The sequence below is a fragment of the Pongo abelii genome, chromosome X, assembly GCF_028885655.2.
Source record: "Pongo abelii isolate AG06213 chromosome X, NHGRI_mPonAbe1-v2.0_pri, whole genome shotgun sequence".
Lineage (NCBI taxonomy): Eukaryota > Metazoa > Chordata > Mammalia > Primates > Hominidae > Pongo > Pongo abelii.
The window spans coordinates 31056708-31081609 of record NC_072008.2 but is presented as its reverse complement, the minus strand read 5'-3'; the positions used below and the strand labels follow the sequence as shown (position 1 = coordinate 31081609).

Here is a 24902-nt window from a genome sequence, read left to right as displayed (position 1 = left end):
ATACATCAACTCGTTTCTGTGCAGATTCATTGCACTTCTCTGCTCTTACATTATCCTCCTGCTGGAATGCCCTTCTAAAAAGCTCTGCACGTGTAAATCTTGTCTGTTCTGTTCTTCAAGGCTCAACTTAACCTCTACTTTTTCCATGAAGCCTTTCCTCATTTTCCTACCCTCTCTAAACTTAGGGCAATCTCTGAGTGTACAGGTTTAGAGAAGTGGGCATATGTCAGGCCTCTTGCAGTCAGCATGTCTGCAGCCACTCCCTCGTAGAGAAGTTTCTACTTGAGGTTCTTGGCTTCAAAGGGGATCTGTGAATTCTCTGAAATTATATGCAGAGTTTCGTAAGTGTGTTTAATATGGGAAGTGGGTGTATAGCTTTCATCAGATTTTCATAAGATTATTACATTGAAGGAAAAAAAGAATGAGGAACCACTGCCCTAAACAATAGGCAGAGAGAAAAGGGAAGGCATTTTAGAAGAGAAAAGAACAATAAGGTAATGAAGGCTTGAAGTCAAGATGGAGAGTGACTTTTAGGAGACAGTAACTACAATTCCCTGGCATAAGCATGAGATTTCTGAAGAGTTAACAGAGGATAACTGGAGCTTTGACCTTGAATGCTAGGTCGAGGTGCTTGAACTTTATTCTGCTGGTAGCAGGGAACAAGTGGGAGTTTTTGAGAAAGAGAGTCTTGAGAAATAGGCATATTCACTAATTTAATGACTTTTTGTAATATCGTGTATAGTCAATATTAGAAGTGAGGAGGAAGATTTTAACTACTTAAAGCACTGGAAAATAACAAAGCTATCTTTAATAGAAAGGTGATGTTAATATAAATCAAATTTCTGCCTCATTTTCTCCATTTGAAATCTTAATTGAATCCTCTGATTGCGGAAGATATTGGAGGACATAACCCATATGGGAATCCACCTGTGGTAGCTGGGTACTTTGGAAACCTTTAGGTACCTGTAGAGCATAAACAAACTTAGCATAGTAATTTTCTTTAATCATATACATTTTATTTAGCAACTACTTGCTGTGTGATAATCCCTGCTAAATAAAACATTGGTTTTTTTTTGTTTTTCATTGAAAGTGGAGAACTGTCTAATGTAGCATAGGTTAGTACTAAAAAAAAAAAAAAAAAAAAAGCCCCAGATTTTATATCAGAGCTCTTATTGATGTACCTTTTTTCTTTTTTTTTTTTTTTTGAGACGGAGAGTGTCACCCTGTCACCCAGGCTGGAGTGCAATGGCACGATCTCGGCTCACGGCAACCTCCGCCTCCCAGGTTCAAGCGATTCTCCTGCCTCAGCCTCCCGAGTAGCTGCGATTACAGGAGTGCGCCACCACGCCTGGCTAATTTTTTGTATCTTTAGTAGAGACGGGGTTTCACCATGTTGGCCAGGCTAGTCTCGAACTCCTGACCTTGTGATCTGCCCGCCTCGGCCTCCCAAAGTGCTGGGATTCCAGGCATGAGCCCCCGCACCTGGCCCCCGATCTATCTTCTTGAGAAAGGAAAAAGAGAAGTTGGTGAAACTGCTGCCCTGGGCTGTAATTTAGTTTTAACTTTTATTATAATTTCAGAGATACATAAAATAGTATAATGAACCCCCATGTAGCCATCCCCCAGATTGAGAAATTGGTAGTTCATGTGGGCGCTAACATCTGAGAGATAAGACATTTAAGTGTGTTTCCCATGTGTTTTCATTGCCAAGCCTAGTGTAAAATGGAGGACATTTACACAGCAGAGGGACAATACGTGGTGGTTGAGACCGTCAGTAGGCTTTCAAGTCAGGTGCCAGTTTGAATCCTACTTGTATTTGTGTCACTCATATATCCTTGGATAAGTAACTTTCTCTATGCTTGTTTTCTTATCTATAAAATGTGTGGTATAGTACCCATCTTATGGGATTTTTCTTAGGATTATATGAGGTAATATATATGAAGCAGTTTACACAATGCCCAACAAATAGTAAGTGTTCTTATAAAATATGTGTTGGTTGCAAAATACTAGAAAAATTTGCTTGAGGTTTAGACACACAAATCTGAAGCATTTTGTACTTTGACTTCCTTTGAACTTGAACATATATAAGATTATACTTATGTAGGAAATTAATCAAGAAATAAATCATTTAGTCAGATTTCCCATTTTGCTCATCAAGGCTCATTTGAGGAACCATGATATAGTGCAAAGAGAGCCCACATAGGCTTGGGAGTCACAATTGCTCAGGCGCTCACTGGCTGTATCTGATTTCTCTGCATCTGATTTTCCCTAGCTGTAAAAGAGAATTATAGCAAGTACATTATAATAATTGTCAAGATAAAGAGACAGTGTATGTAATAAGCCTGGCATGAAGTAGGTGATCAGTAGATGGCTAGCCTTATCATTGTCCCACTTGTGTATAGGATACCCAGTAGAGAATTGACATTTTTGCTACTAAAGCACACGTTGCTACCTTCAAGTTTTCAAACAAACTGCTTATCAGGCAGTGTATACAAAATTGATTAGAAAGCTGCTTGCCTAATGATACTGCAGTGCACATTTGTGACCAGCTATGTGGGGGAGGGGGGGTTGTAGAAACTTAGAACAGCAGTGAAATAATCTTTTTCTAAGGAGAGCAGAAGTGCAAGATATAAGATGCATGATGGTGTCATTTCCCTTAATCTGTTATTTCCAAAGCATTGTATTAAATGCTGACAAAGATGTCATCTCTTAGATCTGTATGTGAAATGAGATAGGTATATCTGTGAGTCTATATGTATTTGTGTGTGAGAGAAAATATAAGGCAGTAAATCAGAAGTGTTGACCAGCTAAATGGTAACAATATAAGTACTTTCAGAGTTTTGAGATAGAAATGTTAGCTTTTTACCTATAGAGTTTATAGATGAAACAGTTTCAAGGAGGAGGGGGAAATTTAGGTTTTACCTTGAAGGATAAGATTTTAATATGCAGAAAGCTGCCAATTACCCCCTCCCTCAAGTTATTCCCCCCCATTCTTCCTGTTCTAATTACGTTTTTGGACTATCCCACAGCTTTGAGTCCCAGAGGCATAACTGAGTCCCAGCCACCAAAGAACATCCGTGGTCTTTGACGCTGGTCTATGCCAGCTTTGGAAAAAAAGCTTACCATTTTTTATTTTGAAATGTTGGCTACAAACATCCTGTTATCTTACAAACAACTTTGAATTATACATACCCAATTTTGAAATTCCTCTTCCACGAAAACTACTTTTGACAAATGGCATTAATTTCCCAGAAACTGCTTTTTTTCCCCCTCAGTTTAATCAGAAGCTATATGAAAAAGGACATAGGAATCTTATTGATATACCCTTAGTAAGATCGAGTGGTTCTACTATCTTTGGAAATGAGCCTGTTGATGAGAGTATGTTTGTTGTTTCTGAGACAGAGTCTCACTCTGCTGCTCAGGCCGAAGTGCAGTGGTGCAATCTGGGCTCACTGCAACCTCCACCTCCCCAGTTCAAGCAATTCTCGTGCCTCAGCCTCTCGAGTAGCTGGGACTACAGGCGTGCACCACCACGCACAGCTAATTTTTGTATTTTTGGCAGAGACAGTTTTGCCATGTTAGCCAGGCTGATCTCAAACTCCTGACCTCAAGTGATCCACCTGCCTTGGCCTCCCAAAGTGCCGGGATTACAGGAGTGAGCCACTGCACCCGGCCTGATGAGAGTATGTTTTTGTTATGAGCAACTGTGTGGTGACTGCTTCACTGTTTTGGGCCACTGTGGCTGAAACGTCTCTCTTGCCCCCAACTCCCTAAAACCTATGGAAAAGATAATCCTTTTCAGGTGCTTGACTTTCCCGATAGGTTCTTCCATGTGTTCCTAGGAAGACAGCATCACTGTTTGGAGCCCTTACATTATCTTTAATTTAAATGTTCAAGTATACGTTTTAAACTATTTGAATATTGCTTGATAGGCAAAGCGCAAAGCATTTTACACATTAATGTCACACAGTTTTACCCCATAGGAATTAGAAAAGGCAGTCCCATAATAAATATTTCTAAACGACTTTTTTTGTTCCTCTAGCATTCTGTGGAATTGTAGCTATTATATTCTGCCTTTTATCACTTATTTTAAACTTTGATACCTGCTTATTTAATGGGCATTCTCAGTTACTCTGATAATACCTCCTAACACTATATGAATTAAGATATCCTTTCTGCTCATTTTTCTTTCACTGGCATATTAACATATTTAGCGTTTAGCAAAGTACATGTTTTTAACAGAGTAGGATTTTGTTCTGTCTTCCTACAGTAGCAGATATATAATTTTTCAGTTTATATGTTATAGTTAAAATCACCCTAGTAATTAATACCTGGGCTGTGCTGAAAGCTTCGGTATTTCAGCCTCTAGATTCTAAACTTTGACTTTTTTACTATACATATATATACACATATATTTTTATATATATATGTATATACATAAATAAAGAAATTAAGAATGGCATGGGAAGTAAAGGCTTCTAAAAAGCTTTACTGAATGGAAGATTAGGACTCTCTTCACATTTCAGTGCCTCATATGTGCCCCTGAAAGGCCTGAGGAGTGGGCTGGCCTGAAGAAGTGGAGGCAGAAGAAAACAAAGTTGGGGAACAAATGGAATTCATTTGTTTCTGAAGTTTTCATGCGCTAGAGTAACTGCCTCCTTCAATCTAGAAAAAATATGACAAAAATATTTATATATGAATTTATATAGGAGTCATTTATATAAGTCCTGCCTCTACCAATTACTAGTTTTATAACTTTAAGAAAATTATATAACCTCTCTGTGCCTCAGTTTCCTCATCTATAAACTGGGCACAATATTAGTACCTACCTTAAAGGATTGTTAAGAAGAAGGAATGAGAGAATTCTGGTAAACACTGTATTGTTGTAATTTTTACCAGGCTGGACAAGACTAAGATCATGGACATGACTCGTTTAAAAGGTTGATTCTTACAGTTTCCCTTACCATGAAAACATAGACACAAAATATTTTCAGTGCTCTATGATTAAAATAGTAGTATCTTGTATGGTAGAACACAGTCCACTACTGCAGCTCGCCACTTTATATGCAGATTTTGTTTATTATGTGGCCATTTTGATGGCCCCATTTTTACCCGACTATTCCTTTAAAAACATATGCATAGGACTTCTTAAACATGCCCTCTTATGGACTAAGGCCGTATTCTTGGTAATACCCAATCATGACAATTAACATGAAACGCAGTTCTTAAATGTTGGGCTTGATAATGACTTTCCCACAATTGCTATTTTGGGTCCTTTCTTACTAGCCTGAGGAAATGACAAGATTGAGAAGCATGAACAGACAACTCCAGATAAATGTTGACTGTACACTGAAAGAAGTTGACCTCCTTCAATCTAGAGGTATAGACTTGATTATTTGGTAAACCATAAGTAATAGTGTGGTATTTTAAGCTGCTTAAATAGCAATAACTTTGGTTTTGTAGATTTAAGAGACAGTTTTTATCCGTAAGATTACAATCCTGGTAAAGAGATCCCCCTGTCCCATGGTCATGGATCAGATTTGGGGATGAAAGCATAGTTTTACTTCAGCAGTTTCATCAAGTTCTTATCATTTAGACTGTTCTATGTTGTTACTTTGCATTTATCCTCTTTTTGTCATTTACTGTGAATATTTTATAAATTGATGGGTTTTAATTCTAAAACTTAGTAGAGTTCATATTATGTGATAGACATCTAAAATATCTGTAAAAAGGGATCCCAAATCAGAGTATCAGATTTCTCAGTTTTAAAATAAACTCTATATGTTATTTTTCATGTTATGTTATGTGAAAACATTCAACTATAATCATAGTTTTAGTTTTTTGGATTTTTTTACAGAAGTATACTACAGCAGAAGCTCTCTTACACTTTCATTTACCCAACTCACCAGATTAGAGATGGTCTTCATTTTCTGTGGAAAATATACTGACTGATGTCCACAGCTGCTGCATACTTTTGACTAGTAGGCTGCATTCTGGTAGGCCCATGAATATTGCTCCCATCGGTTGAATTGTCTGCTTACCAAGAGTTGATTCTGTCCCCAGACCTGTTTATGCCAATTATTGTATTTCTGCAATTTAATGTTTCATAAACTGACATGAAGGAGAAAGCTGCTCTTTCTATGAAAGCCAAAGGCAAATCACTCAGAAAATAGGGACTGTGAATTAGATATGGGTGAAAACAACTGAAAAAAGTCTAAAAGGATTCTGTACTCAAATTGCATTATAAGTGTTCTTAATATCTTTCTTGCTCCATTCTAAAGCAATCAAAATTATAGATGAGGGTTCAGCAAACTAGGGCCTGTTTTTGTTGCCTGTTTCTGTGAATAAAAGTTTTAGTGGAGCGATAGCCATGCCCATTTGTTTACATATTGTCTATGGTTGCCTTTGTGCTTCAACAGCACAGTTGACTGCTTGCAACAGAGACTCTATCACAGGTCCACAAAGTCTAAAATATTATCTGGCCCTTGACAGAAAAGGTTTGCCAACCTCTGCTGTAGGTCATCATGGGTGTGGTTTATGTAAGAAATACAATATGGAACCCCAGCCAACAGACACGTAAAAATTAGGTCTTTATCTAACTTTAAAATATAGCTATATACAAGTGTTTTGTTATGTTAAAGTTGACGTGTAATTTTTCTTAACAATTCTGTGTATTAATCAGCTTTCCTGCCCCCCCCATCCCCCACACTGAACTTTTCTTGGTTATGGCAGCTAAGAGTTTCTTCAGTGTTTTAAGAGTGTATAATAAAATATCTCACTGCCATTTTTAGGCAAGATTAAACAAACAGTAGGCTGGGCACAATGGCTCATGTGCCCTATTCCTAGCAGTTTTGGAGGCCAAGGCGAGAGGATCACTTGAGCCTAAGAGTTAGAAACCAGTCTGGGCAACGTAGGGAGACCCCATCCCTACAAATAATTTTTTAAAAATTAGCTAGGTGTGGTGGTGTGTGCCTGTGATCCCAGCCACGTGGGAGGCTAAGGCGGGAGGGGATCACCCGAGCCCGGGAGGTCAAGGCTGCAGTGAGCCGTGATCACACCACTGCACTCTAGCATAGGCAACAGAAAGAGAGAGAGAAAAAAAAAAGATTAGTGGCAGGTGAACCCAAAAGACACGGCATTATCTGAACAACAGACAGAAGCAAATTTGAATGTGAGAATTGAGCAATCTAGTCAGGTACCCTTGAAGTTATTTTCAGAAGCCTAGTCACTCTATAGCCCACTAACTTGAAGCAATCAAAGAATTACTATGCATGATGTAGGGGTTACATAAACTATTGCTACTATATTTTAGAAGATTGCATCAATTTTTTTTTTACTTGTGTGGTCTTCGAAGCAAAACAAACAGCAAAACATTTGGTTAGGATACTTATAGTAAGCCTTTTGTGATCTAGAAATTAGAACATGAGCTGTAACAAGTAATTGAAGAAATACGTATGCAGCTTCTTAAAGCATCAAAAGATCCAATTAATACATCAAATAGCACTGTGGCTTTTATGAGCTATCACAGCAATTATTTTCAGAAAATTATCTTAAAACAGCATATTCAAGTGGATAAAACATTTGTGAAAGGGCCTGCAAGGGAAACCACTATTAAGGTTTTATAAGCAAAGAGCTGTGTTTTTTGTCTGCATTGGGCAATGAGCTCTTTGGGATACTTAGGCATTTCTAAATCTCTTCATAACGAATCTAAATGTATCCATTTTATACTAAATTCTACTCTTCCACACTGCAGAAGACTTTTTATACTGAGTTTCCAATCTAAACTTTTAAGCTACGGGAGGAATCTAAACCTTTTTCAGTGGTGACGGGGGAGGCAGGGGAATAAGCATTTAGAATAGATGCAAATCAGTGCATGATTTGATGAAAACCAGCTTTTTTTGTGATTTTTGGTAAGGAAAACTTGTTGGGAAAAAAAAAAGTAGATCTGGAAATGAAGAGATTTAATATATTTAAACTATCAGTACCATACAGCATCTTCTATAAATAAGTATGGCTACAGTTACCCATAATTGTTTAGAACAAGCAGAACACAGTGATAGGTTCACAGAAGTGAAGGCAGGACCCAAAACCAACCTTGGAGGAGACACAGCAGGAGATGTGGCTGAAATACAGACACTAGACCAGGGAATGAACATTTGAAGACAGGTGAAAATTTTGTGGCAAGACAAAATTCTCAGGTATCGTTCTATCTATTCTGAAACTGGCACCTTTTATCATTGATAAACTGTAGGAAACATTTAACATTTAGTATAAGATTCTCCTTTTCTTGAAAATAAGAATACGTAAACTGCTGATGTTATTTCACATTTATTGAGGTTGCTTAGTAGTCTCAAAATATAACTTGATTAATCCTTGTAAATGTTTATATTTGGCTTCTTCCGTAGTTCAATTTATAATGAATTTTTAAGGTAAATTATGAAAAATATGAAAGTAAGCTTTCATTATTTAAGTGTTCTTTCTCACAGTTTGTTCATTAAAAATCAAAACAAGCAGAAAGAGAAAACAGTTCAACCATCCTTTCATTTCTCTTCTTCATTTATCTCCCCAAATGCCCCACATGCCTAATTCTGCCTGAGGAGGCTAGCCTTACAATTAGAAAAATATTCCTTTAGGTGTAATACATTGTAGACATACATCTGTGTAGTGGTTTTCTTGGGTCTTTTCTCATAGCGATGAAAACACAATTTCATTGGGAGGACAGAATTATGTAATGAGTTTTGAAATCCTGGAAAACATTTTTTCCCTTCTTATGTGTTTTATTTACATATTTTCTTTAAAAAAAATCAAATAACCAGAAAAAAGAGTTCTTAAATGCCTGATGAATTTACTTTCTTTATAGGAAACTTTGATCCAAAAGCCATGAATAATTTTTATGACAACATAGAACCTGGCCCAGTTGTACCACCCAAGCCATCTAAAAAAGGTGAGTATGAAAAATGTCACAAATATGATAGAAATAAATATCAAAATAATTTGGGATTTCACATTTATCTGAAGAAATTTCCACTAGAGGTTAACTTGTTCAGCATAAAGTTACCATATTTTTATGATTTTTATTTTTTTGAGACAGGGTCTCATTCTGCTGCCCCAGCTAGAGTGCAGTGGTGCGATCATGGCTCATTGCAGCCTCGACCTTCTGGGCTCCAGCGATCTTTCTGCCTTGGCCTCCCAAGTAGCTGGGACTGTAGGCACACACCACCGTGCCTGGCTAATTTTTTTTTTTAATTTTTTGTAGAGATGGGATCTCACCATGTTGCTCACTGGTCTCAACAAATTTACCATATTGGTGTTATAATGTGGCAATAATGAAATGTCCCCAAACTTTAGTTTTTAAAAAGTACTGAAATTAGTAACTCTTAGAATTACTGTCAGAGGTAATTTGATGGAATATATAATTTTTACAAACAGAAGTTGAAACACTATGTTACATAGTTAACATTATAAATTTACTTAGCATTGTAAAAACTATAACCCTAAAAGATAATTCTCATAAAATAATGAGGACTTTAAAGGTCTAATGTGAGAATAAAAAGTTAGATTTGCAATAGACTTAAGATTATTTTTCAGACAACAAAAGAATACTTGTGTACTCAAAAGGGGAGCATAGCAATTAGTAGTCACTAGGTATTTTCCCATCAAGAACAAAAGAAATCCTATATAACCAAGGTTTGAAGGAATCATTTTTGGATAGTTGTTACATAAAAATGATTTAAAATTAAAGATATCAAACGTGTTCTTATTTTTATGTACCAAATGTTTAACTGGCATTTCCGTATCTTAAAAAATTAATTTTAATTGAATTTACACATTCAGTCATTTAAGCCAGACGCAGTGGCTCATGCCTGCAATCCCAGCACTTTGGGAGGCCGAGACGGACGGATCACATGAGGCCAGGAGTTCGAGACTAGCCTGGCCAACATGGCAAAACCCCGTCTCTACTAAAAATACAAAAATTAGCTAGGCCTGATGGCGCGCGCCTGTAATCCCAGCTACTCAGGTGGCTAAGGCATGAGAATCACTTGAACCCAGGAGGTGGGGGTTGCAGTGAGCCGAGATCGTGCCGCTGTACTCCAGCCTAGGCGACAGAGACCCTGTCATTTATTCATTCATTCATAAATAAGTAGTCATTGAATGTAGATTAACTTTCTGCCTCATTCTTAATATTTTAATCCTTTTTGCCTTAAGCCACTCGAGGTAGATTGATCATGAAGACACACAGAATAGTGGAGAATGCCTTAGTTTTGAAAAAAATTACCAGAGAGTATAACATTTAACATCTCATCAGACTTAGTTAAAAGAATGTATAAATTCTATCTAAATAATACTACCTGACCTAATTACTTAAATTTTGGTTGAATAGTTTTCTACGTATATTAAGCTCATTACAGAGTGTTTTTTTTTTTCATTTATAAGTTGCAACATAGTGTCTGTTCTTTTTATTGTTTAATATTACCATCGATGTTTCATCTGATCTACATTTAAAAACAGCCTATTGATTTCTTTCTCTTTTTTTTTGAGATGGAGACTCTCTCTGTCACCCAGGCTGGAATGCAGTGGCACTATCTCAGTTCACTGCAACCTCCACCTCCCGGGTTCAAGCGATTCTCCTGTCTCAGCCTCCCAAGTAGCTGGGATTACCCACCACCATGCCCAGCTAATTTTTGTATTTTTAGTAGAGACGGCGTTTCACCACGGTGGCGAGGCTGGTCTTGAACTCTTGACCTCAAGTGACTCAGCCTCCCAAAGTGCTGGGATTACAGGCATGAGCTACCGCACCTGGCCAAAAAATAGTCTATTGATTTCTAAAAATGGCACAAAGAATCATCTTAGTGGATAACTGCCGAGTGCCAGATTTGGCACTTTGGCAGCATTATATGCAGTTTCTTGCCGAAAGTCATTGAGGTGTATAGTTATCATTGATCAATTTAGTCTTTTGGGTTCATAAAATCAGAGTCTTTAAACTCGATTTTGCCTGAATGTCTACTAAAGAAGTATCGCCAGACAAACTTTAGTTTTTAGTTCATTGATTCAAGGAGCTGTCTTAGAGGAATTGCCCTGTCTAAGGGAGGGCATTGGAAAGTTTTTACCCTGGAAACAGGACCAAGTTGATTAGAAATGGTGGAAAACACGTGCATCATGAGCCATCCCTCAGCATAAACTCCCTATAGGTGTGGTGTATTAGTCCGTTTTCACGCTGTGGATAAAGACGTACCCAAGACTGGGCGGGCCTCACAATCATCGCAGAAGGCGAGGAGGAGCAGGTCACACCTTAAAGAGAGCTTGTGCAGGAAAACTCTCCCTTATAATAACCATCAGATCTCGTGAGACTTACTGTCACAAGACCTGGCCCCATGATTCAATTACCTCCCACCAGGCCCCTCCCACAACATGTGGGAATTCAAGATGAGGTTTGGGTGGGGACACAGCCAAACCATATCATGTGGTCTGAGGGACCCACCATAAATAACAAAGAAAGACACTGCCGTTACTCAGGAAATTTCAAGGTTTTGAGCCAGGGACAAAACCAGACCTCTCTTTGGGCAAGGCATTCTTTCCTATGCAATAGTTAAAGCAGTGCTTAGAAGGAAATTTATAGCTTTAAATGCTCATGTAAGACAGGAATATCTAAAATTCTACCTTAAGAAACGAGACAAGAACAAAGTAAAAACAAAGGAAAGATAAGTCAATGAGATAGAAAACAGAAAAAGTTAACAAAGCAAGTTTGATCTTTGAAAAGATAAACAAAATCAATAAACTTCAAGGTAGACTGATCTGTAAAAAAAAAAAAAGAGAACACAAATTACCACAATCAAAAGTGAAAGAAAGATGAGTTATCTATTACAATGATAATGATAATAAGGGAAAGTGATGGACATCTTTATGCAGTAAGCTTGACACCTTAGATAAAGTGGACAAATTTCCTGAACAATATAATCTACCCAAACTGAAAACAAGACAAAACAGTAAATATTAATAGGTGTGTGTTTTTATATATATATATTATATACAATATATTACATATATGTAATATATTACATATATTATATTGTATGTAATGTATATAATATATATTATATACAATATATTACATGTAATTACATATAATTTATACATATAATTTACACATTACATATATTACATGTAATTACATATAATTACATATGATATAATATATAATATGTAATATGTAATTATATATATTATATAATATATAATAATATATATTATATATAATTTTATAATATATATATAAAGAAACTGAATCCGCTATCAAAATTTTCCCCCACAAAGAAAACTCCAGATCCAGATAGATTCACTGGTGGGTAAATTCTACCAAATATTTAAGAAAGTAAAAATGCCAATCTTAAACTCTTTGAGAAAATACAGGAGGGAATGCTTCCCGTATTTCTTTTTTGTTTTTTCATTTCCTTTTCATGTTACCGAGAGGAAGTTGCAGAGGATTTTCCATATACCTCCTGCCTCTACAAATTCAAAGCCTGCCCCATTATCAGCATCCTACACCAGAGTGGTACGTTTGTTACCATTGATGAACTTATATTGAGACCTCATAATCACTCAGAGTCCATAGTTTACATTAGGGTTCACTGTTGGTGTTGTACCCCATCTTTTTTTATGGCGCTAGCAGAACTCTGATTCTAAAACCTGGTAAAGACATTATGTATCTTCCCCTCACAAAAAGAAAAAATTTCAGATCAATATCCCTCATGAACATAGAAACAAAAAATCCATAATTCTGTTTTCTATCTCATTGACTTATAGTCACAATATATAAGAAAAGATAATACATTATGACCAAGTTGAGTTTAGCTTAGGAATGTAATCTTGGTATAAGCATTAAAAAACCAACCAGTGTAATTTACCATATTAAACAAAGGGAGGAAAAGCATGTGATCGTTTTCACCAGATACAGGAAAAACATTTGACAAAATTCAACAGCCATTCCTGACAGACAAAAACTTTTAACAAATTAAGAATAGAAAAGAACTCTTTCAGTCTCATAAAGGGCATCTTTCAAAAACCTTTAGCTACCATTATTACTTGAATAATGCAATTCTGAACTTACTAACATTGGGAACAAGGCAAGGATGTCTATTCTCACCACCTTTATTCAACGTTGTACCTGGAGTTCCTAGCCCATGCAGTAAGAGAAAAAAAAAAAAAGCGTAAATATTGGAAAAGAAGAAATAAAACTATATATACTACAGATGACATAATTATTTTTAAAATCCTAAGGATACTGGAAAACAACTATTAGAACTAATAAGTGAATTTAACAAGGCCTCAGGATGCAAAGTCAATATATAAACATATTTTTACAATATCAGTAAACACTTGGAAAATAAAATTTAAGAGAATTTCATTTACAATACCATCAAAAACCATGTAACACTTAGGAATAAATTTATCCAGAGATGTATACATTGAAAACTATAAAACATTGTCAAAAGATATTTAAGAAGACCTAAGTAAATGGAGTGATATACCATGTTCATAACTGACTGAATCAATATTTTTGAGATACCTGTTCTTACAAGGTTGATATATAGATACAGTGTAATACCAATTATAACCCCATTAGGTGGTAGTGCATTTTTAATTAACAAACTGATTATAAAATTCATACGGAAATACAGAAAGTCCTAGAACATCCAAAACAATCTTGAAAAAGAGCATCCAGAAGTCTTAGACTGGCTCGGTGCAATGGCTCACACCTGTAAACCTAGCATTTTGGGAGACCAAGGCAGGAGGATCACTTGAGCTCAGGAGTTCGAGACTAGCCTGGGCAACATAGACCTCATCTACAAAAAAAAAATTTAAAAATTAGCCAGACATGGTGTAATTAAAAGTGTATTAAAAGTGTATTAGTGTAGAGCTAATTTAAAAATAGCTCAATGCAGCCTCACTGATAGTCCCAGCTATTCTGGTGGCCGAGGCAGTAGGATTGCTTGAGCCCAGGAGGTTGAGGCTGCAGTGAGCTGTGATTGTAGCACTATACTCCAGCCTGGGCGACAGGCTGTCTCCAAAAAAAAAAAAAAAGTCTTAGACTAACCAACTTCAGGACTTACTGTAAAGCTACAATAACCACAGTGTGATATTGGTATAGGAATAAAGAAATAGATCATTGGAACAGAATAGGGAGCCCAGGTTTATACCCCCCAGTCACACTGTCATTTGATAATTTGACAAAAGCACCAAAGCAACCAATAGAGAAAGGAACATTTTTTTCAACAGGCAGAGCTGGAAGAACTGGATATCCATGTGGAAGAAACACACAGGCTGATCTCTACCTCACATCATACACAAAAATTTGAGATAGATCATACACCTAAGTATAAAAGTTAAACTATAAAGCTTCCAGAACAGAATATCTTTTCAATTTAGGTATAAAAGTAATTTCTATAACACAGTAATAAAAAGACAACTCAATAAAAAAGGGTAAAACACTTGAACAGACACTTGACAAAGGAATATATATATGAAAGACTATGAAAAAAGAAATATCAAGAAATTTTCCTGGGGTAATGAGATGGATCTGCTGCCAGGATCCTGTATAGTCAGATTGTGGTTTTCTAGCAATGGTGATGTTCGTGTTAATATGTCATTCTGAGGCCAGCGTTGTGGCTCATGCTTATAATCTCAGCACTTTGGGAGGCCCGGGAGGGAGGGAGGATCACTTGAGGTCAGGAGTTTGAGACCAGCCTGTCCAACAGGGTGAAACCCCGTGTCTACTAAAGATACCAAAATTAGCTGGGCATGGTGGCGTACACCTGTAATCCCAGCTACTTGGGAGGCTGTGGCAGAAGAATCACTTGAACCTGGGAGGTGGAGGTTGCAGTGAGCCGAGATCGCACCACTGCACTCCAACGTAGGTGACAGAGCGAGATGCTGTCTCCAAAAAAAAAAATGTCATTTTGCCTTCTGTCTTTGGGACCAACACCATGTATTCGAGGTGGGAGGTTCCTGTTTGGTATCCTCCTTGGCTGGGCATTGAATAAGGCTTGCATTAATATTCCATGATGTGTTCCCATTAATATGAAGCTTCATCTAGCTCTCTACAAGTACCTTTACACTAAAAAGACTTTGTTTGTTTGTTTTTGTTTTGAGACAGGGTCCTGCTCTGTCGCCCAGGCTGGAGTGCAGTGGCATGATCATAGCTCATTGCAGCCTCGACCTCCCAGGCTCAAGCCATCCTCCTGCCTCAGCCACCCGAGTAGCTGGGACTACAGACGCACACCACCACGCCCGGCTAATTTTTGTATTTTTTTGTGGAGACAGGGTTTCGCCATGTTGCCCAGGCTGGTCTCAAACTCCTGGGCTGAAGCGATCCTGCTGCCTCGGCCTCCCAAAGTGCTGCGATTACAGGCATAAGTCACTGTTCCTGGTCTGAAAGACTCTTTTCTATGGCTCATTTAACTCAAATACAATTTGCAAAAACTGATAGTCCCTTAGAGTTAGTTATAATGGGATTTCGGCTACAATTTCTTAAATATGTATTGAATGCTCAATGCGTAGCTCAATTATGTAGATAGATGCTTGATGTTACAAAGGGAAAACATGACTCCTACCCCAAGCAGTTTAATACTCTACATATGTACACTTCTAATAAAAAATAGACTAGGAAGCCATCTCAAACAGTCATCTTCACTATAAATGAATTTCTATTTTAGAAATTTAGTAGTTGTAATTCTATAATAATATATATTATTGGTGAAAGTATAAATGGTTCTATTATATGCCAAATTGTCTTTTTATCTTCTTCTGTTAAAACTTACTTAGAAACAGTAGAACGTGATTAAATTCTATAATTTTTTGGTAAGCCTTTCATCACAGATTTATAAAAGCTATTCAGTTTTCTCCATAAAATCAAGTTTGTTTTCCATTAAGCACTTGCAGATTCTCATTTTGTATTTGAAACTAAATCAGCCTTTTCTAAAAGTACATACAGTTTAGCACAGATTGGCCTGCAATACCACTCAAATACAAAAAGAAAAAAGATAAACCAGTAAAACACAAATTACTGGTAGAATAGGTTTATTGGTTCGAATAAATGTCTTGGAGTTATTACAGATATATACCAGAAATCCAAGTGTAATATAGTTTATCTGAATTGTAAGTGTGATAATTAAAGAATGTGAGGGAGACAGAGGAACAAGCCTCTTTGGATTGGACTTTGTAGTTAAGCAATAGTGTGTACGTGCTCTTCAGCGGGCTTAGAATGTCTGCCAACCCTTACTAGTAACTCATAACAGTGGTAGATTGGACTTTGTAGTTAAACAATACAGTGTGTATGTGTGCTCTTCAGTGGGCTTAGAAAGTTTCCCCAACCTTCATCAGTAAGCAAGCAAGCACACTGACCTTGGTGTCCCACGATCTGAGCACTGGTCCTGGTCATCTTGGCCACCTGACCTTGTTCAGACTCAATCTGAGCACCATAGAGGGACAATCCAGCCAAATACTCCAAAGGTTGTAAGAGTTAGTGAGATAAGGTATGTGACTCGATAGAAGTACTTCGCAAATCTAAGAAACAGAACTTTACCTTATTCTTTGGAGCCTAAGGAGACATTCACTCTGCTTTTGTTTACTCAGACAATGGGGTGTTTAAGTACCTGAGCACCATGCTTTGGATTCTGGAGCAGTGATTTCCAAAGATGAGTTGTACTGTGGGCTCAGAATTGATTAGAAAATGCAAGATCTTTCTTTGGTTCCGAAGAGCAAATAATATAAAGGCTGCCATTTTTCATTTTTAATCCAAAGGGTTGCTTACTAATAAACTATAAATTTATAGAAACAATTTTCTAGCAAGGTATTAGGATGCCTACAGTTCTTGTCTGTGTTGCAAAGTGTCTGCTGGGCTTCTGCACACATAGGTAATTGGAATTCAGGAAATGATTTGGGAGCACGTGGTTGTCAGTATATAATATTATATCGAGTTGGTTCTGATTTTTCAAGTACTGCTATTTTTAAAAAATCTACCAGACACAGTGGCTCCTGCCTGTAATACCAACACTTTGGGAGGCTGAGGTGGGAGGATCACTTGAGGCCAGGAGTTTGAAACCAGCCTGGGCAACATAGTGAGACCCTGTCTCTACAAAAAATAAAATTTAACAAATTAGCTGGGCGTGGTAGTGGCATGCACCTGTAGTCTTGGATACTTGGGAGGCTGAGGCAGGAGGATCACTTGAGCCCAGGAGATCAAGGCTGCAGTGAGCCATTATTGTGCCACTGTACTCCAGCCTGGACAGCAGAACAAGACCCTGTCTCAAAAAAAAAAAAAAAAAAAAAAAACACCTGTCATTTTCATCACATTTCATCATTATAATAGCCTTACTGGATAGTGCCCATAATTTTAAAATAATTTATAAATAATTATTGCTTAATCAGATAATTGCTGAAGTATAATTTCCCAAATTTTGCTTTCACATTGACATTTATTTGCTATCACTGAGTTTGTACCCCTAATCCATTAAAAAGTAGAAAACAGTGAAATAGGGCATTTGTTCTAAGTAATGGGAGAAGATGTAATTGGAGAAGATGGAAAAAGTTGTAAGAACCACTGCTCTGTATAGGTTGTAAAAGCAGTATTAAATATGGTGCCTGCCCTTGCTAAAGGTAACATGAAGTAATAGGTAGGGTAAATGCACTCAGCTGTGTGGGTTGCTTGAAAGATCTTGTGAGCCTGTTCACTCTTGCAGTTGAAAGACTGGATCACTTCTTTCTGGCGTTGTTTATTCTTATGCAGACTCCTCAGACCCCTGCACAATTGAGAGAAAAGCCCGAAGAATTAGCGTGACCTCCAAAGTACAGGCAGACATCCATGACACCCAGGCAGCAGCTGCAGATGGTTTGTACTTGTGTGTCCAGAGTTTGTGCAGAATGTCCAAAGACACATGTTAATCCATGTAGAATTATAAGTAAAACCATACCTTTGTTTTTTGCTTTAAAAACATTACCGAGTTTCTAAGGCTGTGCTGTCCAATAGAAATATAATGCAAGCCACATATATAATTTAAAATTTTCTAGTAGCAAAGATGAAATTAATTTTAATATATTTTATATAATTCAGTACATACAAAATATTATTTCAATATGAAATCAATATAAAATTATCAGTGAGATGTTTTACATCCTTTTTATACTAAGTCTTTGAAATCTGGTGTATATTTTACACTTATAGCAACACTGAGTTTTTAGAGCATGTCTATTAAAAACCAGCAACAGTAAGATACGAATTTTTTTTTAAGTGTTACGTTTTGGGGCATATTGTTCTTTTAAAAGGTAAAGACAAAAGAGGTCCTTTTCTGAAAATGGCATAGTAGGCTGGGCGCAGTGGCGCACACCTGTAATCCCAGCACTTTGGGAGGCCGAGGCGGGCGGATCATGAGGTCAGGAGATCGAGACCATCCTGGCTAACATGGCAAAACCCTGTCTCTACTAAAAATACAAAAAATTAGCCAGGCGTGGTGGCAGGCGCCTGTAGTCCCAGTTACCCGGGAGGCTGAGGCAGGAGAATTGCTTGAACCCAGGAGGCAGAGCTTGCAGTGAGCCGAGATCGCGCCACTGCACTCCAGCCTGGGCGACAGAGCGAGACTCCGTCTCAAAAACAAAAACAAAACAAAAAATGGCATAGTAAACATATAGTAAACATTTTTCCTCCAACCGAAGGCTTTATTCCTCCATATGAGACAAAAAAGAAAACTGTATTAAATCTACATGTTTTGGAGTCATGAGCCAAAAGACACAAGGTGGGTGATAATGGCAGTTAAAAAGCAATAGTTGAAGCAAGAGAAACAAGCCCATCTCCTATTTATAGTCATAGGAAGCAGCTGAAGAACCCAGTAATTTTCTGTTATATCCTAAGGCTAAGATCACCTTCCTGTTTGAGGCTGAGCATTGTCATACCTTGGGGTAAGGTTCAGGGTCTAAAATTCAGTTCTCTTTACCTCTTGGGGAATGTTATAACATTTGTCATATAAGGCAAATTGATAAACTAGAAGTCAGCTTGTTAATTTCCAGTGGAAGATATGCCTAGCCCAAAATAGTAACTGACAAAGCTTCCCTAGATCTGTTTATTTTGTTACCTATTTAAAAAGGTGTTGCTTACCTTAGATCTTAATCTCATTTCCAGTTACCCCAGATTCCAGGGTGAATTCCATCTGGAGATCTTTAGCCTCCTATTCATTGACCTCAGTCTCAATAGGGACCTAAAAGACAGAAATTACAGGTTAACTCTAGCTGCAAAGAGCTTTTTTGAGCACAAAGCCAGAGGGAATGAGGACCTAAGAGGAATGTAAGTTTGGATATCTTTTTCAAATCCTGGGGACCAACATAAGGTTGCCAGGTATGGGCATTTTTAAAAACTGATATATGAAGGATTTTTAATGCCAAAAATGTAGGAAAGAATATGAGAATAAAAGTCTTTTATACTGAATGAATTTAGCTTTATGAAAAAGGAACTGTAGAATCTTTCTCTTTTCACTGTTCTGAGGAAAACTTTGGTATGAACTGCCACTGCTATTTATGAACCATTAATATAAAATAAATATATGCATATTGTAGAGCTTAAGTTGTCATGGAAGAAGCACACATTTAGTCAGATGTTTAATATAGTGTGGGTAGTATTATACTATAGAGAGGAAAAGTCAAGGTGGGCTGAAGTCAGGGAAAACTTACAGAGGCGACAGAATTTAACATGCTATAAAACATTTCTCTTTTTTTTCATTTGGCTGGAATAAAGCATAACTCTCTGCTATTTACAGGTAATGACCTAGGAAGGCAATCTATTCTGGACATATATTCATCTTCTTATAGCAAAAAAAAAGTAATTAGAACAAAGTAAAAGATCAACTTTCTGTTCAACTATGCATTTCCAGTAGATATATTTACTAATCGGCTTACATATTAAAGTAGGCAATTACCTCCCTTGATTTTTGTGGTATTTTTCTCTTCAGTTTGGATTATACTTGGAAAAAGGTTAATCTATTTACCTTCCCCCTCCCCCTTAATCCTAACCTCCCTCAGAGCATCGAACTGGCTCCACACAAAGTCCTCGGACACAACCTCGAGATGAAGACTACGAAGGGGCTCCATGGAATTGTGATAGCTGCACCTTTCTTAACCACCCAGCACTAAATCGCTGTGAGCAGTGCGAGATGCCACGGTACACCTGAATTCAGAAAAGTCTGCGCCAGGTTGAAAGTGAAACTTTGAGTACCACCAGAAGAAAAGGAAACCTCGGGACTCTATTCATCCACCCAGCCTTTTCATTTTCGATTGCACAGCGGGGAGGAGGAATGCCTCTGTGGTCGTTGTGCTCACGAAAGGAAAAATGGGGAGGTCTTTTTTTCTCCTTTCTTAACTCACTACAGAGTGAGAGATAGAAAGGGATACTTGAAACTGGGAAAGGATTCACTCTGTGAAAGAATGTACACACAGAAGTCAAGAGCTCTTCTGTGGTAGAATCCCAATTGTTAAAGTTACTGCTGAGTGGCCCTTATTTTTTAAACTAGTACTTTGAATCTTAGTATGAAATGTTAACAGTTTATGCAAACTGTGAATTCCCAGAGCAGACTTACCTGGTCACCGCTCTCTGGAAAACCAAGGCTCCCCGTGCTCCTTCCCGTTGCTTCCTACTAAAGAGGACAACAGGAAAAAGCACCTAGAATATTTTGGGGGAGGGGGGGGGCAAATTAATTAAGGGTATTTGTAATTGCTGCTTTTTTCAGGGGTAATTTCCAACACACATACATGCACACAAACAAAATGTTTTAAAATGTGATTTGTAGCAGTCAGGAACTAGGCATATCATGCCTTTGTTTGAAAGTACAATCAGAGGTGGTAAGATGCCTTTGGCTTGTACAGTGATTCATCAAGCTCTATCAACACTGGTAACTAAGACCTACTTATGCCACATAAGAGATGCATTTTTTAAGTTACTGCATGTTTTTATTAAGGCCATTGGTTTTCAAAATAACAAGTCCTTACAAAGTATGATTTTATAAATGATATTCTCGTAAAACTGCGCTTTGCCAGTAGCACAGTGAATGTATGCCAAATGCAAGTCCATTCCAAAATCCATTTGGAAATCTTGAGCTCAGCTGTGGTTCTTAAACTTTTGCAGTCCACAGGGCCTTTTTTTTTTTCCTCCTTCCAATTGTGATAAATTCATGATGTTTACAGCACAGATAAAACTTTGTGCCATAATCCTAATTTAGCTGAAATCAATATTAACTGTTCAATAAAAACTTACTTGCATATGTTAATAAACCAGTGTGAGGGGAATTACAGTTGGCCAGTGACAAAGTTGCACACTGCATTATTTAGGAAATAAGAGGGATTGTCAAAAATTATTAAGAGAAAGGTGAATATAGAGAATTTTGAAACAGAACTTTTAAAATTTAACATAACTGTATCTAGAGGTCAATTGAGTTTCTACAGGCAGTTCAGGTCATTTTAAAGCACTCCTTATTTATGAAATAGAACTTCAGGGTGTGGATAAGTGAAGAGATATAAAGTCATGTGACTCACTAGGGTACATCACTGGAAACTTAATAGCACATTTCATTAAGGTCTCTGCCATTGTTGGAGTTCCTTCTTAGCTCAGAATTGGAGTTTTGGAATCTTCCCCTCATTTTGGTGAGTATAAACAGCAATAAAGTTAGTAGGTTCTCCCATCCTAAAGGATGTTACCTGAGGATATCGTCTTAGGCATATCCATAGACGCTCCCATCAGGTTTCTCCCCCAGACCACACACACACACACACACACACACACACACACACACACACACACACACACACACACACACACACACACACACACACACCCGCCACACACACACACACACACACACACACACACACACACACACACACACACACACACACACACACACACACACACACCCGCCACACACACACACACACACACACACACCCGCCCCGCTTCTAATTTAGCAGTAATCTCTGGCAGACCTGGAAAAACAAGCTGCTCTTAATAGCATAATGAAACCAAAGGCGTAATAACTCATCATAGTTTTCCATCAGAATCATTTCACACTCTGCCTACAGCTTTGAAAACATTTTTTCATATGTGAAAAATTCCCCAAAATATATCCACTAGTCTCCCAAAGGAAGCGTGGTAATTAACACTGATAAAAACATCTCTCATACAACAACTGTGGCAAAACTGTGAAAATAACGGTGAGAAAGCAGATGGGCTTAAAAGCATGGTCCCCAAAACAACGTTCTTTAAAGGTTTTTGTAACACTGGTCTCTGTCTCCAATAACAGTCTAGCCGTACTACTGTTCTGTAATATGCCTTTGCCTTTGTATGGTTTCATATCTCTTTAGTGATGGTCAACCCCACTTGGTTTTAAGTTACAATTTAGGGGAAAATATATATATATACTGCTTGGTGTCCTAGCTAAAAGGTTTACCAGTATTCATAGTGATATGCTGAAGTGGAGGCAATTAACTTGGCAGTTGTCAGTTGAGAATGAAAGTAGCATGTCTGAAAACAGTCTGATGCTTTATAAAACCATGTAGATGACTTTAAAACTATTGCATGAAAATACATCAAGGTTAATAAGCTGTTACACAGTAGATGCATGGTTTCAATCCTTTGGTGATATATCTAGTCAATCATTGTTTTCACCTGCCAGGAAAAGAGAGAAAACAGTCTAGTGGATAGGTGTAAAGGGTGGGGTATGCGGTATCAGATTGATTTTAAGGAAGTTTCGTACATGTTAATTTTTAATTGTGCACAAGTTTCATATGCCAACATAGGCTGTATTCAGTTTTAAAATAGGCAAAATGACTTGACACTGATAAATCTGGTATGTTTAACTGTGTCTCATATGTAGACTGCTTTTTGCCTATGACCAGCTTGAACAAGAATTCACCCAACTTTCAAGGTGCCTTTTCAAAAGGATCTCGTAGTCAGTTGGTATGCACAGACAACTGGCATGGAAGTGGTAGGGTATAAATCGGATGATGCCTGGCTGCTGAGGTGCCAGCTGGATCAGCTGTTGCCCTTCTTGTTTCTTGTAAGAGGTATCTTTCAAATGACTAGTTTGATGTATCTGGTAACATATAGGCCTGACTATACATTTTACATTATTTCGCTATTTTGTAAACTGGGATTTTAGAAAGCACGTTTGCCATTTTGTTAAAGTACATTGCCCCTTAAATTTTGGAGTAGTTTTTAAAAGTTTAAAATGGTAATAGAGGAGCCAGAAACTTTTTAAGCATTGTAAAGTGTTTGTTTTGAATTGATATTGACTTTGTTTGGAAGAGAGTAGAGGCAGGGGGCTTTAAAGAAACAAAGAAATGCATTGTAAAAATGTAGTTTTAGAGCAAATTAATAATGATGGTGGGGAAAGTGTTGCTAATTTGTTTATTTCCCTGGAAGAAATGGGAAGTGTGATAAGCAGTTTAATTTTTAAGGAGCTGGTCTCAATTTTAGTACTTTTTAATTATGCAAATAAATCAATGTTTCCTTAAATTTTGTCATTGCTTTGTCACAGTTGTCTAGGGTTCATATCCAACCTTCTGTGGCAATTCAATTTTATATAGTCTTTTAAGAGGTAATTGTAATGTATTTCTGACAGACAGCATAAACAAAAAGAATATTAAGGCATAGAAGAATTGTCCTCTAAAAATATCAATGATGTATCCTGGAATGTGAAGATGTCCCTTTATAGTTAAAAATTGAATTATTTTAATATTGTACCATTGTTAGACCTTGAATGAGTCCATGTTACCGTGTGTGTCTGTATATCTATCTGTAGAGAAAGAAAAATGACAACTGAAATGTTACTTTTAAAAATCAGAATAAATTGGGCACTGTCTGTGTTGCACCACTACTGTATCTTTTCGAAAGAATTAACAGTATTTGCCTATTGTAAAAGTTAATTCTGATGACGTTTTCACATTCACCAGACTTTTTTTTCCTGTATTATTTGCATCCCCAAATATTTAATACAAGTAGATTCTGCATGGCTTGGGCATTCAGAGATTAATAGAATGATGACTCAATTTTAATTCTAAAGCCATGAAAAGTTACTTTGAGACTGAACAATTCTGAATTATTTATGATACCCAATGTCCATGTTTCTTTCCCTACTGTAAAAGAATTGATCAGTTTCTTCATTAAAGGAGCAAAAACTTATTAAATCTTGTAAATACCATGTCTCTTTTAGATTTCTGTGTATGCTGTGAATGAAATCATTTTGAGATGAAATTGTACAAAGGCATTTTAAAAGGCTCTGCATGCATCGTACCTCCAAACAGTACATATTCGGAAAGTCAAAGATTCCTGCAAAATAAATAAACTAAAAGCAAACACTACATTCTGCATCTTTTCTGCGTAGAAATTTACAGTATCAAATTAGTTCTAGTGTCAGCACTCATATTTCTGGACTGAAATATGCTGTCTCAAACGTAATCACATTTGTCTTCCTTTATTAGAACATGTAATGTTAGATTTGGGGTATTAAGTGCACATTACTCCAATTGGAAAATTTGGTAAAATTATACATAAGCAGGTTTTACATAAAAGTTGGAATATGTTAGGAACTTTTCATTCCACTTTAGAATGTTATTTACAAAAGAATACATAGTTTTCTTTTTTAAAAAATCTTTGTCATTTCAGAGGCAAATAATGTTCTGATACTTTGTAGTAAACCTTTACAGCTTTTACACAGAAATTACCACAAATGAATTATAGTAGGTAACATTTTCAGTGATTAAGCACATTTAAATTCAAAATCATTTCCAGGCTGGGCATGGTGGCTTATGCTTGTAATCCCAACACTTTGGGAGGTCGAGGTGGGAGGAAGGCTGAAGCCCAGAGTTCAAGA

The 24902-nt window shown here is 37.1% G+C and overlaps 1 protein-coding gene across 9 annotated transcripts in view; it reads left to right on the top strand.

The window, feature by feature from the left end:
• The window catches only part of TAB3 (TGF-beta activated kinase 1 (MAP3K7) binding protein 3), a 61419-nt gene extending 37029 nt beyond the window's left edge, over positions 1-24390 (top strand). Inside the window, exons 8-11 of one of the 9 annotated variants that reach the window (XR_008518042.2) lie at positions 5287-5380; positions 5858-5996; positions 8861-8944; positions 17783-17816. Coding sequence is in view for 4 of the 9 variants with exons in the window: in XM_054544436.1 (XP_054400411.1) it covers positions 5287-5380; positions 8861-8944; positions 15152-15411 (438 nt within the window). In the remaining 5 variants the exon portion in view is untranslated. Of the gene's footprint in view, positions 1-5286; positions 5381-5837; positions 5997-8860; positions 8945-15151; positions 15665-17782; positions 17885-20061 lie in introns of those variants that run through there. The other 8 variants (XR_008518043.2, XM_063721037.1, XM_063721038.1 and 5 more) reach the window with 8 other exon arrangements.
• Positions 24391-24902: the final 512 nt, after the last annotated feature.